The following is a 20,017-nucleotide window of genomic DNA, read 5'->3' on the forward strand; positions in this document are numbered from 1 at the left end:
GACTAACTTGAGAGACTTCCTCTTCTACTTGAATCAATATGTCTTCTTCTTCCTCTACCTCTGTCTGAACTGAAGGCTTTGGACTAAGCAAACCATATATGTACGTCCATAATGGCAATGTGCCAACTGGCAGAGTCCCTGGGTTGTTCTTTTCTATTCTTTTTAAATCTTCACCATGATAGTTCCATTGTGATATATCTAACAACTCCTCCTTTAAAAGCCATGGGCTATATTCTTGTATTATATCAACGTATACCCTGACTGCTCTTGATTTTACTGGGAAGCTTCCTTCCTCTAACAATTTACTTAACACTCTTTCGGTTTGTTTTTTACTAATTGCTGATCCCGTATTTCTACTATAATACAACCCAGCAAGATAACACCAAACCAAACCGAGACAGAATCCAATAAAAATGGAACCACACAAAATCATTATAACAGCCTTTCTATCCTCCTGACATATGCATCCGTCCTTTCTCCCTATCTGTTCCTCAGACGCAAATAGTTTTGCCTCAGATGTGAGTGGTTTTTCTTCCCTCTTACTCATCTCCAGGGACAGGAAAGTTAAAACAAAAAGGAAGCAAAACAAAAGAGGACACTTAAAATGGCTATCCATCCTCTCACCCTGCCCTCAGGGGCGAGCAGTTTACTTACCCTCAGTTGCTCCCCGTGCGAGCCACCAAATGCCGAAGTCTGGCTTGGCACAAATCAGGAGCCACTTGTCAAAAAGAAACTAACTTTATTTTTAGAACTACAAACGCCAAACAAAACAGCTCCAGGGAAAAAACCCTCAGAGCCCAACTGCCACCACCGGCTTCCACAAGCCTCTCCTCACACCAACCTCTCAACCTCCCCCAATCCTCCTACTCTTGAGGCCGATTGGCTGGGTCGCGTGGGCGGAGCCAAAGAAGTCCCCCAATGAGCAGCTCCGTGGAGGAGCCAATCAGCTAGATGTTGCTGGGGCCGCTGTGAGCCAATCATCAGCTGGCAGTCTGAAGGGCAGGGAAACAGCCCAATGAACATCACCGCAGAGGAGCCAATCAGCTAGATGTTGCTGGGGCCACTGTGAACCAATCATCAGCTGGCAGTCTGAAGCTTGCTGGCAGCTGGAAGTTTGCTGGGGCCCCTTTGGCTGTGGCTCTCAACAGTAGTAATGTAAAATATATTTTTATATGGGTCTGATACCACCACTATAATTTGTATAAAAATATATTTTTCTTCCATGAATGTGTTTTACAACCCTTGTAGTCATTCACTCTGTTGTGGTTAAAGATCACAGGTTTGGGAAAGGAAATAAATGCTTTGTAGTTATTAAGTGAATATTTGGAAATTTTTGGTTCCTTCTTAAGGAATACTGAAGAGATAAAATTTAATTTATGATCACAAAAAGAATCTGAATGTGTATAGATTTAGTTAAATAAGACCTAAATTGTGTCAACATAATCATTTCTTCTCAAGTTTTCTCACAGAATATCTCTACTTTTAATCAGTGCCAAATCAATTTTTTAAAATTTATCTTTATTTCACATGCCACTTCTGTTTGGAGTACAAGCTGTATATTACATATTATAGTGAGTATTTGGTGTTACAAAATAAGCTTTTGGCTTTAGAGGAGAACAGAGTGCATGATGAGAGATAAATACTAAATGAACCATGATTAAATAATGTAGTGGATGCCAAAGCACAAGAAAGTACAAAGAAATCACTGCCCCTCTCCTTATGGAGAGTTAGTGCTCTCCTGTTACCTCGCCCACACTCCAAAAACAGGATACAAAAGACAGAAGACGGGAAAGAAAGGAGGAAGGAGGACCAGGGGAGAGAAAGAAAAAGGATGCTTTTGCAGATGTGTTAGTTAATTACTTGAGAGTCTTCTTTGCTCCTTTTTACTTTGCCTGTCTCCAAACAGAGGCTAAAAAAAAAAAAATCAAATATTCATGCTGCCAAATTCCCTTGTTGCTAAAACTTAGCTGTGAACGATTTCAATACAAAGAAACAAAAAGCAATTCTAAGACATTTCTGGATACATTTTTTTTTCTCTTGACCAAAAGAGATAATTGAGAAGAAATTTTCTACCCCGTGCCCACTTCTCATTAAGACATGATGAGAACAACTGTAATAGTCACTTTTCAGTCCTGAGAGAAGACTCTCAGTCTTCACGATGGCTCTAGTGTCCAGTGTAGCTGAACCAGTGAAACAACCCTAGAATTGCTACCTCCTGATTATAGGTAAACTTTCTATTATTTTGTCTTCCTAAGTATTTAAAACTAAAATATGTGTGGCTAAATAATAGCTTCTTTTTTTTCCCCAACATGTGGCTCTTCAGGAGTCACATATCTTCTATGTTAAAGACTGCACTTATCTTGAACTTCTTCAATCTCTTTTCTCCAGAGCCCATGTAACTCACCAGAAACAAAAGATGAAAGAAAAACAAAACATTTGTGCAATCCAGGTTACAAGAGTTAAAAAAAAAAAAGACAGGATAAATTAAAATAGGGAATAACTACTAAAACCATGCTAATTTAATCTTAAACCCAATAAACAAAATAACTGATATCTACACAAAAAATAGTTTATAATATGGCAAATGCCATATGAATTGGAAGAGACATACCCCACCCTTATAATATTCTAGAGAAGAAAAATACCATGAGTTACTTTATTCAACTGTGAAAGTTATAAGGTCCAAAACTGAAGAGAGGGAGGCAGAGATCAGGAAATTTTCTTCATCCAATGTTAGTAAAAACAGATTTATCAATTTCCAAACTATCTTAATCTCTGCCAAAGTCAAAGTCCTCTACCCACTTCCTCAACTCAAACTAATCAAGCTTTTCCACATTCAAAAGGCCCTATTCTTGCCAAAAGGTGAGGACTAATCTTTCAGTTTTACACTTAACTTTTACCATAAATCTGGGAAGAAGTAGCAACTGTGCATCCCCTAAGGTGCAGCTCCCTCTATCTTCCCATTTTATTCACATCAAGTCTGAGGATGCTTTTGTCTCAAGTTCTGCTTCAGATTCCAATCTTCCCACAAGACTGGAGGCTATTCCAAAACGCTAATCATTGGTTGTGGCCCTGATGTTTTTAAACTTAATGAATTTCCACAGGAGGACAATTTCTATTTATCCCTCTGATGTTCTAATAGTGTAACCCTATAGACAGGCTGATTGGGCTAGAGTTCCAGTTCCTTCCCTTGTTAGCTATGTGATTGTAGGCAGGTTACCTAACTTCTCCATGATTGTTTTCTCATCCCAAAAATGAACATGATAATAACAGTATTATTATAACCTTACAGGCATCTCATGAAACATAATGAAAATGAATGACAACATTATTACCTCATATGAATATAATGAGGAATGATAGTTAATAAAGGTAAAGCACTTAGAATTAAGCTTCAGAAATAGTAAATACTTATTAGAAAAACTTATTTTTATTAAGTACTTGGTCTGTGATATTCTCTTAGAGCAGCACTTATGGACTAAGACTCCTTTTACTTAGAATACTCCTCTCCACATTTTTTTTTAATCTGCATCCTTCCCTACATTTGAACAAATGAGTAACATTTGAGTAACAATTGAACTCAAATGTTACTACCATTGTAAAGCCCTTCTTGATCACCGAGGCAGAAATAATCTTTCCCTTCTAGCTAGAATGGCTCTTTTAATATTTACATATTTTCCCTTCCCTTAGAAATTACTTACCATATGTATCTATATATAATGCATAAATCATAGTTTCTTGTTTATTGTTTTTATTATTATACACTTGTACATTCAGAGTACCTAAATACAATTATAATCTCAAGGCAAAAATTTCACAGAAAGGATTAGTTTTTAGAACCAGACCTTAGATTCAACTGTACTAGACAGGGTATCACAAAAGATCTCAGAACACAGTTTCTTAAATAAGACAGTCCATTTCTCTTTTGTCATACTCCAGAGGAAGACAGGCAGTACGCTGTTCAGGGAGCTAGACAGGTAAGGTCGTTCTGCCATCCTCAAGAAGTCGTCATCGATAAAATCAGCATACCATAGTAACACATCCACATCAATGTTCACAGCAGTTCAATTCACAATAGCTAAACTGTGGAAGCAACCTAGATGCCCTTCAATAGATAAATGGATAAAGAAGCTTCAGTACATACACACAATGGAATATTACTCAGCATTAAAAGAGAATAAAATTATGGCATGTGCAGGTAAATGGATGGAGTTGGAGAATATCATGCTAAGCGAAGTAAGTCAATCCCCCAAAACCAAAGGCTGAATGTTCTAATCTGATAAGTGGATGCTAATCCATAACTGGGAGTGGGTAGGCATGGAAAAAAATGGAGGAAATTTTGATTGGTCAAAGGGTAGGGAGGGTAGGGAAGGTAGGGAGGGTACAGTGGGGCACGAAAGATAGTGGAATGAGATGGATCTCATTACCCTAGGTACATATATGACTGAACATATGGTGTGACAATACATCATGTACTACTATAGAAATGTAAAGTTGTGCTGCAATTGTATACAATGAATCAAAATGCATTCTGCTGTCATATATATCTAACTAAAATAAATAAATAAATTTAAAAAAGAAAAAGATAAATAAATTTGAAAAAAAAGAATTGGTTATTGACTTTCACATATAGGTTATTATTATTATTCCTTATTGTTACTTAAAAAATGGGGCTGGGGAGCAGGTTCATTGTAAAGGAAAGGAACTACAAGTTGCACACATTATTTTGACTTATATTCTTTTGGCTTACACTTTGTCAACATGAGGAACAGGTACTCTAGCAGAGTGACATTTGCCCTGCTAAATTAAGAGGGGTCATGCTATTAAAAAAAGAAGAGAACAATGACTATTATTTCAATGTTACATTGATACACATAGATACTGTCACACCATCTACTCATCATGTCACCCCCCTCCTTCCAGTGCCTTATTCATAAATATTACACACATGCATACAGACACTCTGCCACAGAAAATGCTAGCTCTCTATACAATATCTAGTTTCTCTTTTGTTACTCATACAGTCTTATAGATGGAACTGTAATGTGCCCATCCCAGCCTTCTAGAGTAGATCTATAAAAAGTAAAAGGAAGCAGTTGGGTAGAATTTACAAGAAAGTTCTTTACAGGAGGCTCTCTCAGATGGGGGAAGCTTTTCCACCTTCATTATTATTTTGTTCCATCTGGACTGTAATAGAGCAGTCACAGCTTTAAGGTAACCATACATGAAAGATCAATAGAACTGCAATAGTTGGCCCTCACATTCTTGAAACATATGAACCAATGCCAGCTCCTACCTACAGATTTCTTCTGGAAAATGTGACAAAAATAAATCTTCAGTGTTTATGCCATAATAGTTCTATCTCCATGTTTTCAAGTATCTGTATTTATAAAACTTATATGATCACGGATGCATAAAGCAATCTAAAAGTAAACATTCAAAATTTTGCCCCCAACTTGCCCTTTTCTTAGTATTTTCTGTTATGTAAATTACATAAGTGGTCACTTTCCCAGCTTCTCAAAACAGAACCTTGATAATAATTCTTGATAATTTCTGCTCCTTTGCCTCCTACTCCTGTAAACAATTTTCAATGCTTCTTGAATTCTTCTATTTACCTTATAACAACTACTGCTGTTCTGCTGCAGTCTGGCTGGGCACAAAATCACGAGCCACTCACAGCCTTGTAGATCCAAACAGCAATTCTTTATTCCCGAACTCACATTGGCACTCTACACATGTTCTGGGGAAATCCACGTTCTCCATCCCAAAATCTCTCTGAATCCCAAGAGAACTCAACCAAGGAGCAGGCGTGCCTGAGGCAGCAGGATACGCCCTATTCCCAGCAGGGTATACCTTAAACCTGGAACCACCCTAAACCCAAGGAGCAGGATACTCCCTAAAACCTGATCTGCCCTAAACCCGGATCCGCCCTGGTCCTTGAGCAAGGTCACCTTACTCAAGCATACATGCAATGTCACTGCAAATGACCTGGGTCCAAAGGCAAGCCCATTTCCACAATGGAGAGTCCTTCCTCTAAGCAACATGGGGTAGGCTGACAAGAAAATTTCGATGCGTCATTCCTACTTGGCAATGGCTCTCAGCACTGTTCTAATTTCAGTCTTCACCATTTTAGTCTCAAATTAGGTGTGTATCTATGAGACTCTATGTTTGCCTAAATATGAGTTCTATCATTTGGAACCCGCCCCTGTAAAGCTATAAAACCAATGCTCAAGTTTGCCACCACACATATACCCACAATAGCTTCAGTGCTTCCTTTGTCTTTGTGGACTGAAGCATTTCTCTAAATATTGACCTGATGAATATTAAGTATCTTTTCAGAACTTGAATGTTTGAAAAATATCAACAACAAACAAAACTGATTATATTCAGTACTTTTAGTTGCGTACAGGAGAATCAGCCAAGATAACTAGACATATGTATGTTGTAGTTAAGTTTTTGAACTCATATTTGGTAAATTTTAATCAGTAGAAATTCAGAAGGCCTGCATTTGTGAAGTACTCCTTTTCTCTATAATGATTTAAATTTGTTTATGCATGGACTACTCTCTTTCATTGAAAAGCATGCCTTAGTATAGACTTCATAGGTCCAGCTCCCTTACTGTGAAGGAGACCCAATATTAGGCTGTAGATCCCAATGTGACCAGCACTTGCCTCAGAACAATACTGTCTACCATGTTATGGTTCCCGGTTTTCTACTATGGTCTCAATTCCCATTCCTTTCTTTTCCCCTTCTCTGCTTATAAGTTTTGGGTTTGATTTTTCTTAATACATGCAGATTTCCCTTATTTTATGTGGACTCAGCAATGCCTTAAAAGAAAAGAAAATACATGATCTAATTTAGCCAGCTGTAGATGAACTGTAAGCAGGAAGATACCTAGGAAAAATCCTACCAAGACTGCTGGAAATGGATCAGACATAACTTCTATGTTCATATATGAATACATGACCAGCGTTAACTCCATATCATGTACAACCACAAGAATGGCACATTCCAAGAATGTATAACGTGTCAAATTACATTCTACTGTCATGTACAAAGGAAAAGAATAAAAATTTTTTAAAAATTACTCTACTTGACACAAACTAAGAACCTATATAAGGAAAGGTATCATTCACCCTTAAATTTGTTTGATATAGAAATGGCAGTACCAGGTTGAAATGTGTCACCTAAAGATGGCTATGACTATTTGAATAAATAAATGAACAAAGTAATTCATTATATAGGAGAATCACCTTATTATCTCATAACATTAATGACTGATGTTTGACATGAAGTCATGCTGTGGGCTTTCCAGGGCCATACTGCTGATATTTGAAATGCAGTTCTGCAGTATTTGCGGTGTACTAATCATACTTTTTAAAGCCAATAGTAAGCAGATACAAGAATTCTGTCAGGCCGAACAAATATAAATAAATGAACTTTACCCCACCAAAAAATGATTTTCTTTTCTTGCGTTCAGGTTTTTTAAAATATTTATTTTTTAGTTGTGGTTGGACACAATACATTTATTTCACTTATTTATTTTTATATGGTGCTGAGGATCAAACCCAGGGTCTCCCATGTGCGAGGCGAGGGCTCCACCGCTGAGGCACAACCCCAGCCCTTGTGTTCAGTTTTAAGAGAAAACTAAGAAAATTAACAAAGACACCCTCGGAGTTGGAAAGAACTGTGTATCATACTCATTCCTAAATCAATGAAATTACCATAATTTAGAGTACTTGAGATTTACTTATTTCTGAGGCTATAGAAGGACTCAATATCCCTGATAATCAATGCTTAAACAAAATTATGGTTCAATTAGAAAGGGAGAAGAGATATGTAGATGTGGTAGTGTTTCTATGACCTGTTTCTACATTTATGAGAAAAACAAACAAGTTATACTGATTGTCCTACCTTCTAGGAGAAAAAGTAATAAAAGTGTTTGAACTTAATTATGATAATAATAATCAATGTTAAGACAAATATGGAGGGTTGGAGTAGCAGTGGTAGAGTGCTCGCCTTGCATGTGTGAGGCACTGGGTTTGATCCTCAGCACCACATAAAAATAAAAAAATAAAGGTATCGTGTTCATCTACAACTAAAATAAAATTTAAAAAAAAAGACAAATATGGGAACATTAGTCAATCTTGGGGAAATGAATATCCTATAAAGAACTGAAAAAAAAACAGTTTCTGGAATTTCTTGTTCTCTTAGGGACTACTGGCTCATAACAAAAATATTTAAAAGCAGTTTTTAAAACATATGGCATAAATTCAGTATTCATAATGACGCATAAAGCTTTGAGGTATTTTTGAAAACTAGCATTCACAACAGACCACCTCTATGGTCTACCACAGCGGTTTTAGGTAAACATGTAAAAAACATTGTTTACCTAGTAAATATCAACATAAAAAGCTGCAATATATGTACTAGAATTTTCTACTATACTATATTGAACTATTAATAACTCAAATTTACATCCCAAAGGGCAACACTACCCCAATTCAAACATAAAAACAGCTGTAAAAATAAAGTAAGGGTAAGGGGCAGGTATATAAGATATGAAGAGAGGGAAACGTGACATAGTTGGCCATTCAGGGATAAAACTCCATGGAAGTAAGTGCTTGATATATGATAGGAAACACACTAATATTATGTACATAAACCATTTGTCAGTTATTTTTATATAATGATCAAACTACATAGGGACTTTTTCTATTTTAGTAAATTCTAGGACTTTATAAAATATATTGCATATGTAAAATAAAGCTAGATTCATATTTCATTTATCACAAAAGTACTCCTAAATAGTCCAGAACAAATTGTTTGCCATTGTCTGCCTCCGTATACACACTCTCACACACCATACACCCCTGCACACACACAGTTACCTATATCTTACATTTGTTTATCAATGAAAAGTAAGCTATCAAAATTCTAGTGGCACCCATAATAATAATCTTGGACACTCCTTGCTGTTTTAGATTTTTTTTCTCCTTGAACTTGTTTAGCCTATAACCCTTACCTTCATTTAATATTTACAACCCAGCTTTCTGCCCTCCTAGATTTGTGTTTGGTTTCCCAAGGTTTTTGTCTGAACTCTATAATTCATGGATTTTATTTTGAGGTACTTATTGGAGCTCTCTGCACTTTGACTTTGATGTACCCTGCTGGGCCATTTGGGGTTCAACTTTTGCTTTGGATCTACAAACTGGCTTCAGAGTAGAGCCCATCTAACTGTGCATGGGAGAAGGTGAAATAAATATGTATTATCTTGAGTATATTTCTATAAATCTTACAGAATTCTACATGTCTTCTTAAATAATTATTATAAATACATTATTTTCAAACATGCAATTCATTAGAATGCCTGTGGACCTTCTTTTTTTTAAGTTTTTAATTGATTTTTAAAAATAAATGACAGTGGAATGCATTACAATTTTATTACACATATACAGCACAATTTTTCATATCTCTGGTTGTATATAAAGTATGTTCACACAAATTCGTGTCTTCATACATGTATTTTGGATAATAATATCCATCACATTCCACCAACCTGTCCCCTCCCTTCTCCTGCCACCCCTCTGCCCAAGGCAGAATGTTTTCTCTGATATAAGGAGGCTGATTCATAATGGGATAGGGAGGGGGAGCATGGCAGACACTCACCAGAGCTCAGGCTCAGGCACAGGACTGCCTCCTCAACCAGCAGACTACCCAGGCCCAGGAGCTCAGGCCCCACTCAGACATGCCCAAACTGACATGCAGGACCCAGACCCAGGGTAGGTCCCAGTTCACTAACCAACCCCTCCTTCACAACCTGGGAGCCCAAGCCTAACCCATTTCCATCTTGGGATACTGCAAACATCCTAAAGACAGTGTAAAGCCAACCCTTTCAGCCCCATCTCTGTAAGACATTGCATCCATCTTGGGGTACCTCCACTACTATCTCGAGTTACCTTGGCTATTGCCGCCACCATGTTTAGTTGCAGTATCATATGAGGGCCACCAGCAGAGTCTGAAAGCCCAACATCAAGGTGAGGTACAGACAATCTGCACGGGTACTACAAGAATTTAAGGAAGAAACTGTAATATCTGACAAGATCCACACTGCAAGAAAGAAAGACACATAAACAATATGAATAAACAAGGGAGGAAAGAGCTCTAGAACAAACCAGAACACTATAATAACAGAATCCATGAAAAGTGAAATTGATGAAATGCAGAGAAGAAGTTCAGAAGGTTCATAACTAAAATAATCTGTGAATTAAAGAATGACCTAAATGAGCAAATACAAGCAAAAGTTGATTACTCCAACAAAGAAGTAAGAGAGCAAATATAGGCAGCAAAAGATTAATTCAAGAAAGAGAGACTCTGATAAAAACCAGTCAGAAATCCCTGAAATGAAGGAAACAATAAACTAAATAAAAAAGACAAAAGAAAGCATAACCAACAGACAAGATCACTTGGAAGAAAACAATAGATAATGAAGACAAAGTATACAATCTAATTACAGAAGGCAATTAGAAATTATTTTGAAAACTTGTACTCCATTAAAATAGAAAACATCAAAGGCATCAACAAATTTCTCAAAAATAAAGTTAATTACACAGTAAAGATACTAATAAACTATGACCAGAACATCAAAGAATCATGGGACAGCATCAAAAGACCAAATCTAAGAGCTATTGGGATAGAGGAAAGCACAGTGTTTCATACCAAAGGAATGCACAGTCTCTTCAATGAGATGATATTTTGTGTTTTTATTTTTATTTGTCTTTTTTTTTCCTTTTTTTTTTTATTGGTTGTTCAAAACATTACAAAGATTGCAGAAAAGACTTCTTTTTATCTGAATCCTGAGACCAAAAATGTCCTATTAACTCACAGTGAACAATGGTTAACTTCCACTCTAGTAAGGAAGGGCAAAATTGCCTTTAACCAGGTAGGATCGAAGACCAATTCTCAAGAATATGTTAACAGAGGCTTCCATTTCTAGTGTGCAAAAATTTGGAAGTATTTTATTTAACTAATTTACTCAGAATATTCCAAAGAATATCTTGTAAATTACTGAGTTCTAATAAGTCAACTAAGTGAACCAAGAAGAGGTTGTGGGGAAACAGGTTATAACATAAACTGAAATGAAAAAGGATGCCTCATTTGCTCTACAACTTGTGCCTTTTTTCAGAATTGAATATTAGGATTATCACTGTCTGTGAGAAAGATATGAGGAAATATACAACAGGAAAAAAGAGAGTTACAAAAAGAAATAATTAATATGAAAGTCAAGAGAAGGAAATTTGACTTGAAACACTTATTACCCCACGTCTTTATTTACTGAGCTATATGCTCCTCTGCAATAAAACGACACTGATATAATATCTTAAGAGCATTTACTACACTATTTTGAAACTAATGTCTGAGGATAAGATGACAAAGATAAACTCTGGTGCCATATTTTGTGATCTCTAAATTTTACATTGAACCCATCATCTGTTCACTAAATTTTGATTTATTAAGAGTACCACTCAGCCATAAAGAAGAACGAAATTAAAGCATTTGCCAGTAAATGGAACTGGGAAGTGTCATACTAAGTCTAATAAGCCCATCCCCCAAAACCAAAGGCCAAATGTTCTCTCTGATATGTGGATGCTAACACACAATAAGGGGTAGGGGAGGGTGGAGAACTGAAATTCACTATATTAGACAAAGGGGAATGAAAGGAATAGAGAGAGCATGAGAATAGGAAAGACAGTAGAATTAATTGGACATAACTTTCCTACATTCATATATGAATACATGACCAGTGTAACTCCATATCACGTTCAACTACAAGAATGGGATCCTAATTAGAATCAGTTATACTCCATGTATGTATAATACGTCAAAATACATTCTATTGTTATGTACATTTAAAAAAGAACAAAGAAAATTTTAAAAAAGAAAGAACTCAGTACTATAGCTATCCATGGGGAGCAAAAGAACACAACAAAGAGTACCACTTTAGGCAAATATTAACTTTTAGTACTAAATAAATATAGTGTATAAAATAATCTTGGGATCATTAAAAAGACTAAGTGAACATCTTCTGTACTGATGGAAAAATCACCAAATATATTATGTGAGATCAAGGATAAGTAAGATACTGGAAAAGTTTATGTATTTGTTTCCCTAAAACATAAGAATATAGAATGTGTATGTGTGTATATATACTATATCCTGGGAAGGTTAGGGGGTAAGAAGTTTATATTTTCATTTTTTTCTGTTATTTGTATTTTTCTTGTCTAAATAAATTTTTACATTTTTTTTTCTTTTTGGTAAGTTACTAGCAAATATTACCTGGTTCCTAGAATAAAGAACTTAAAAAATAAACAAAAAGGTTTTCTGAGGTAAAGATATGTTTCTGTATCACCAACACTTAGAATAGTACACAGTTGGCATTCAATGAATGTTTACTGGGTTAAGATCTGCTTGTCATCTATTTAGTTTCTAATATTTCCTGGTATTGACTTTTAATGAGCCCCTCTTCAATTTCCCTTTATCATATAAAAAGTGCCAAATACAATCCCTTAAAAATAGTAGTAGTAGTAAATATAAGTTTATTCACTTCAATCATATTCTCTCTTACTTGTATGAAATGCAGCTGCCAAGGTGGGGAACAGTGATTTTTTTCTTTATTCATATTTTTAATTGGTGAATTATAGTAGTATATAATGATATAGTTTATTATAATATATTCAGATGTGCACACAATATAACAATATAATTTAGCCAATATCAATCCCCAGTACTTTCTCCCTCCCTCCTGCCTCCCATCCCCCTGGTCCCTTTCTTCTATTGATCTTGTTATGATTTTCATGAGATACCTGCCCTCTTTCTTCTCTTTCTTCCTCTTAGCTTCCATATATGAGAAAAAACATAATGACCCTTGACCTTCTGAGTTTGGTTTATTTGACTTAACATAATAGTCTCTACCTTTATCCATTTTCCTGAAAATTACATAATTTTACTTTTAGTTGAATAAAGCTCTATTGTAGTCACTTACTTTCAATGATCTATTCAATACCCATCATACAAACAATCTACATCAATCATGTTTAAGTTAAACATGACTGGTTAATGTGCTTAGTTTGGAAGACACAAAAGTGTATAAATATGCTATAGGCTCATCTATAAACTTAAGTGTCTATACACTGAAGGCTCATCAATTTATCAAATCTTTCCTTGATAGGAAAGAAATGGAAGTGACAAAATATGTGGGTATACCAACCTTCCTTTTTCCTTTCAGGCTCTTCAAAGGAACTCTATATCTAACCTGTCCTATTTAAATTCATAACTATTTAACACAATAATCTACTAGAAAAGGTACCTGAAGAGTGATTTAAAATAGACTGTCAAAGGAATAACGTTTTAATTTTCTTCAATCCCGGCAAGGAGCTTCTGCCAATCTCTTTATGAATAGGATTAAACAACAAGATACCAATGAAAAATGCACCACTGCTGATACCTTCCAGTTGCCATAAAATAGTGATTTTCACCTTAACTGGACTCTTTACATATTTGACAAATATCAGAAGAAATAAAATTATCATATCCTACAACTACACAATGAACTTTGATTTAAACATGTTAGGAAAGAAACATCTCAGATCAGCTTGACTGGCTCTGGGAATCACTCCAAAAGAAAAATAAGGTGGGGACAGTGGAGAAAATAGTGTGCAAGAGTGGAATACATTGCTCAAAAAAGAGGACGTCATTCTTAGTGGGGAAGTACTGAGGCTAGATCTGAGACCTGAAAGTACAGAACTGGCTGCTAAGGTCCAGAAGGACCAGTGATGGCAGTTTAAAGAAGATATTGCCTGAAGAGCAGAGAAGGGCATCTTGGAAGAAGGCATCCTTAGAAGCAATGATGATGAACTGAAAGAAGGAAGCAGGCAGCTGAAACTAAAGACCCTAAAACGTAGGAGGGTATCTCTGAAATTAGAGACAAGAAACATTTACCTCTGCCTCTAAATTGGGCCAATATTAAATTGCATTTCATTGTATGACAGATTAGAAAGCACATGAACAAAGACCCAAATAATATACTCCAGAAGCCAATGCTTATCTATCTAGAGTTGTTTAATATTACTGATTAAGAAAACTATTACACATTTAAAATTTAAAAAGCTATAGAACTGTGATTTCATTCAAGAATTTTCTCCTTTATTTCCTTTAGGAGAGATACATAAAAATACTGTAAGGTATCAGTATATAATTTAATAGAAACATTTTCTTATTCTATTTTTAAGTTTACTTTTTTCCTCTAATATTCACATTGAATATTTTTGTACTTAGCTTAGCACTCATATATTTTCCATATAAATTAAGCAATAGCTAACTTTTTGCGAATTGTTTTTCTTTCATTCTATCTCTTTGTATTCATAATTTTACTTTTAGGCATCTTTCCTATAAGATACTTTTCAAACCCCGGACAAAGTAATTCTAATTCAATTAACTCTATTTCATAAAACATTCTGCCACTTCCAAAGATGGTTTCACTTAGTCTCACTTCAATAGACTTCTATAATTATTACTTTAACCTCTTGGACCTGACTAAATGAAAATAATGAAAATTTCACATTCAACTGGGTTTTAATACTAAGAATAAGAATAAATAATATCATCCTTATGTACACAACTTTCTGATCTAAAAATTCATTGAACTAATATAAAAGAGAACTGCTAATATTAATAGACTAACCATGTAATCTGAAGCTTCAGTTCTGAACACATATTTTATGGAGAAATTTAACATATAAAATGTACTCATCAGGAACTCTGAATGAAGGGCTATGAGGTACTTCAAATTCCCCAACCTATTTTGTACTTTGCTCTGCAGGCATCTAAATCCAGGGAGCATAATTTGAGTACAATTATTTTAATGCAAGCAGTCTTGTAGTTTTCTAAAATCTTGGTGGGCTAACTCTTCAACTATTATTTTATTTTAGAAATATCAATATTCCTTTGGAAATGGAGAAGGCTATGGAAATGAAAGCAAATCTTGAAACACTATTCATGACAAAATAACTTAGCTTTAATGTCTCAGTAAATGCATTCCTCACAAGATTTTTAAACAGAAGTTCTCTAAAATATGTATCACATAAAATTTTCAAATATTTGCAAAGCTTTCAGGACTAATTAGACCATTTTATGAGCAAATAAACCATACTGAAATATATAAAGTGATGCTGCATCAAATTTCAAATATACCATAATATTAAATTTGTAAGGAAATCAAATGTTATCTTAAATATTAATTCAAATTACAACAATGGCAAAAAGAAAAAAAGTGTGTGAAATAAAAAACAGCCCTTTTTACTCAAATAATTAAAAAGTTATGATGGAGAACTTTGTACCTTTATGTTCATTTTCAAACTCTTCAGATAAGAGGTGGTAGCAACAACCCACACTGCAAACTCCCTTGATTTCTGAATTGGAAGCAAATATTCGCAGAGTATTTGAAGCAAGATCACCACAAGTATGTAGACCCACCATTAAACATTCCTTTAAAGAAGAAAAATAAGTTTTGGCAATTAAAAGGAGGGTTAAAAACAATTCAAGTTAAAATTTTAAAGATCCATTTGAATATGCAAAGCTTTATAATAAGTAATTTTTACACTTTTTTTTTAAAGGCTGTGATCTCTTAACATGACTTTTGAGTTTCTTTCAGTGTCTTTATTTTTTTTTTTTTGTATCAAGGATTGAACTCAGGGCCACTTGACTACTGAGCCACAACTCCAGCCCTAATTTGTATTTTATTTAGAGAGTGTTTTGGGTTATTTATCCATTTGTATTCCTCTGAACTCCTTCACAACTAAATTGCAACACTTTTTTTGAAGGGATATTATAATCATTTTACTTTTCTTGTTAATTAGATAGTTTGGATAAGTTTTTCCATGCTACAGTACTATAAATAAAAAAATTCAGTCAGGAAAGGTTTATTGTTAATTAAGGAAGTGTATAACAGTTATACATTTCTCTCTTTAAGCTTAGCTGAACTCTCATTAAAGAAAATAATAACAACATTTAATCTCACTGTTTACTGTATTTATCATATAGAATTATTATTAGCAGGTAGCAGCTAGGAGACAAAGACACATAAATAAAACTCTATTCTAATAGTAAAATCTTTAAGTATTGTTTGTCAGGAGAGGGATAATAGGAAGATTGGTTAATTTGGGTTATTAAATTGATTTATTACAGGATCCAAGAAATAGTCTTGTATTTTATTTTAAATAATTCTTCTGAGTTTATTTTTATTGTCTATTTTCAAATATTTCAAATAGTTTTGGAGAAACTTGAAAAAAAGTGACAATACTCACTAAAAATTCTAAAGTTGGGTTAAATTAGTGGGGTCATTTAACCTGAAGAACAAACCTAATAATTGGATTCATATATAAAATGAAAACAATTCATGAGGATTAACTAGGTTCCTTTCATTGGTGTTTTTCAAAAATATGTTGGAAAAGAAAAATTTCACTTTTTAAAAAATGGCAAAACTCTAGTCAGTTACCAAAAAAGGATTTAAATTTATGAACAACTCTGATATCTTTTGTTTCCTTCCTTTGGGGAAGAATTTCTAAAAACTTTAACAAGGTAAAATAACACAATTCTAAAAGCTATCTTGTTTTGAAAGGAGTTAAGCCAAATGATCATTAGAAGCTTCTTTATATCACTCTTTATATCATTCAAACCTGCAAGAATATCCAGAAGTTATTTTTACTCAAAAGAAATCACATATTTGATCACCAAGTCTAACATTAAACATAATTTTGTTCTAGATACTTCTTTACTTTAAGTACGAGTTTCATCTCAAAGAAATGCAAGTGTTGAAGGTGATACATATGCTAATTTGCCAGATTTGATCATTATACCATGTATACATATATACATTGTACTCCATAAACATGTAAAATTTTTGTGTCAATTAAAAATAAATCTTATAAAAACACATAAGACTTTTCTTCTATTAGAATTTAAACAATACCCAAGTTGGAGATAGAGATTTAGCTTACTAAAACTGAAATTAGAAGAGGGTACTCTATTCTGGAATGTGTTCTTGGCAGATTTTAACAGCTGAAAGTAGATTAAACACCTGGTTAGTGTTTTATTTTCTTGGTCTTTTAGAAAAATGTTATCAGATTAAAATTAATGTAAAATGTAAAATTACATTAATAAGCTATTAAAATTAAATTCTGTTTACAGCATTTTTGTAAATCAAATAAAAGAATTTAAAAGTCAAATCACCTCCAGATCTTTAATAATGTCATGTAGTTCAGAATCAGCAGTGATAAAAGAGGTTAACGGTGAATATATATTTGATTCGTTTGACTTTGATGCCAATTTTCTTCTCTCTTTATTTGCTTCAGAAATTTCTCGGTTGATTATTTGAGATGAAGAGTTTGTCTCTACAGCATTGATAGGTAAAAAGTCTATCAGAGAAAAGGAATTTTCAAAACACAAATTATCTTCTCCATGTGGTTGAGCGTGTAGGTTTTCCATTTGTTTTCTGATGTCAGAAATTACAGAGCCTGAAAAATCTGGCAAATAATCTGAGGGAGACATTTTTTCTTGATTTGCAGAACTGTTATTATATGTTTCTTCAACGTTTGCATTATACTTAATTTCATTTTGCACTTTCCTTTCTTTTGCCATTTTTAAGGCCACTCCATTCACATCTACTCTTGATTGAGTATGATAGTGTTTCCAATGTTTTTTCAATTTCCTGTTTCTCTCCTTAGCCCCATGAGTATTGGTATTTGAAGAATCAATTCCATAAACTTTTAAGCCATACTTCAAGGACAAAAAGGAGCTTAAATAGCCTTTCCCAGAACCCAGGTCAATAACCTAAAGTAAGAAAAATGGAATGAATTAAGTAATTTTAGTCAGTTTGTAATAGAAAGCATTCTGGATATTTTTTAAAGCAAGTAAACAAATGAATTATATATTTACACAGCCTGTTGTATTTGCTATTTTTCTTTTGAAAAAACATTTTTATTAAACATTTTCCTATAAGTTTTCGTTAGCATAATAAACCAAGAAAAATAAGTAAAAGATAATTGTTGGAAGAAGAAAAATATCTTTATTCAAAGATGACATGACTGTATCCAAAGCAAATCTCTGAATAGAAAAAACTAACAGAAATAGTAGGTGAATTTAGCAACATGTTAGGATACAAAAGGTAATGGAAATTAACAATGAACCATCAGAACATATATAATAGAGTAATAATAAATAGTTACAAGGCAAAATTTTAAAACATTTGAATTAAGACAGTATAACAATAGAATATCCGGGAATAAACTAACAAAGGGCATATAAGACACACACACTAAAAACTATAAAATCCCATAAAAAACTTAGAAAGTCTAGCCAGGCATGGTGGTGCACACCTATAATCCCACTGGCTAGGGAGGCTGGGGCAGGAAGATCCAGATTTCAAAGCCAGCCTCAGCAATGAGGAGAAGTATGCAACTCAGTGAGACCTGTCTTTAAATAAAATACAAATAGGGCTGAGGGTGTGGCTTAGGGTTCAAGTGCCCCTGAGTTGAATCCCTGGTATACAAAACAAAACAAAACAAAAACTTAGAAAGTCTAAATAAAAAGATATATCAGATTCACGAAATAACAAGCCAAATGCTGAGATAGAAATTCTCTTTAAGTTGACTTAAAGATTCAACATAATCCTAATAAAAATATTAGAAGGGCTTTTTAAGGAAAATCATGAGCAGATATTACAATTAATATGGAAAAAGAAAGTTCCTAGAATAACAAAAATGATTTTGAAAAAGAATAGGTCAAAGAATATTACTGATTCAAGAATTAATGTAAAACTACACTAATCAAAAGAGTTTAGTAATGATATAAAATGGACATATAAAATCAATAGAAAAGAAAAGTCTGGAAATAGACTAAATAGACTACTGATTTCTGCCAACTGCCTAAGGAAAAGATGATAGTCTTTTCAAAAACTTGTAGGTAAAATTGAATGTGTGACAGGAAAAAAATGAACTTTTCCTGTCACACATCAAACACAAAGATTAATAAAAAGTGAATCACAGATTTAAATAACACAGTTAAAACTATTGTGTTGTGGAAGAAGCATGAGAAAAATCTCTTGTGATTTTGGGATAGGCTAAGATTTTATACAAAAATTCATGTATAACAAAAAAATAGTTAAAACTTCATTAAAATAAAACTTTAGCTATTCAAAATTTATAGTCCAAAATGAAAATCAATATTTTCAAAACATGTAACTGAAAAAGGGTTTGTGTACCTAGAACATATAAAAAAGTCTTACAAGTCAATAATAAGAGGACAAGCAATTCAATTAGAAAATAGGCAAAATATGTGAACATACACTTTATAAAATGATATACAAATGGTCAATATGAAGATGCCTGATGTTAGCCCTCATTAGAGAAATGTAAATTAAAGCCACAATGAGATACACAAATGTCAAATGGTATTGTCATGTAGAATGACATGGAGCAAATTACATTCTATGCATGCATGTGTCAAAATGAACTCCACTATTATGTGCTATTAAAACTTTTTAAAAAGTACAAAACTAAAAAAAAATATGTAATAGAACATTTATATACAAAGATTAAAAAAATAGTTTACTACAAATTGATACATACATTTAACATATAACCTACCAATCTCAATCCTAGCTCTTTACTCAAAAGAAATGAAATATGTCCACATACAGTCTTGTATGTGAACATTCATAGCAGGAAAAAAAGGGGGGAACAACTCAAAGTCTATCAACTTGTGAATGGAAAAATAAATTGTGTTATATCCATATCACAACATAATTTCATAAGAAAGCAAAAAGTTATCAATATAAACAACACTTATGGCTCTCAAAAGCTATGTACACGGTGAAAGAACTCAAAACACAAAATTCTATATACTATAATTCCATTTATACCATGTTCTAGAAAAGTCAAAACTACAAGCACATTAGTGGTTC

At 33.7% G+C, this 20,017-nt stretch overlaps 1 protein-coding gene across 9 annotated transcripts in view; it reads right to left on the reverse strand.

Annotated features, from left to right (window-relative positions):
- Positions 1 to 20,017, reverse strand: part of Mettl25 (methyltransferase like 25) — a 263,521-nt gene that overhangs the window by 227,155 nt on the left and 16,349 nt on the right. For 8 of the 9 annotated variants that reach the window (XR_005731755.2, XR_005731757.2, XR_005731758.2 and 5 more), the window contains 2 exons: positions 17,287 to 17,886; positions 15,396 to 15,543 (listed from right to left, as the gene is read on the reverse strand). Coding sequence is in view for 6 of the 9 variants with exons in the window: in XM_021725783.3 (XP_021581458.1) it covers positions 15,396 to 15,543; positions 17,287 to 17,886 (748 nt within the window). In the remaining 3 variants the exon portion in view is untranslated. The remainder of the gene's footprint in view (positions 1 to 15,395; positions 15,544 to 17,286; positions 17,887 to 20,017) is intronic. The other variant, XM_078053061.1, reaches the window with a different exon arrangement.

This window comes from Ictidomys tridecemlineatus, chromosome 6, assembly GCF_052094955.1.
Source record: "Ictidomys tridecemlineatus isolate mIctTri1 chromosome 6, mIctTri1.hap1, whole genome shotgun sequence".
Classification (NCBI taxonomy): Eukaryota; Metazoa; Chordata; class Mammalia; order Rodentia; family Sciuridae; genus Ictidomys; species Ictidomys tridecemlineatus.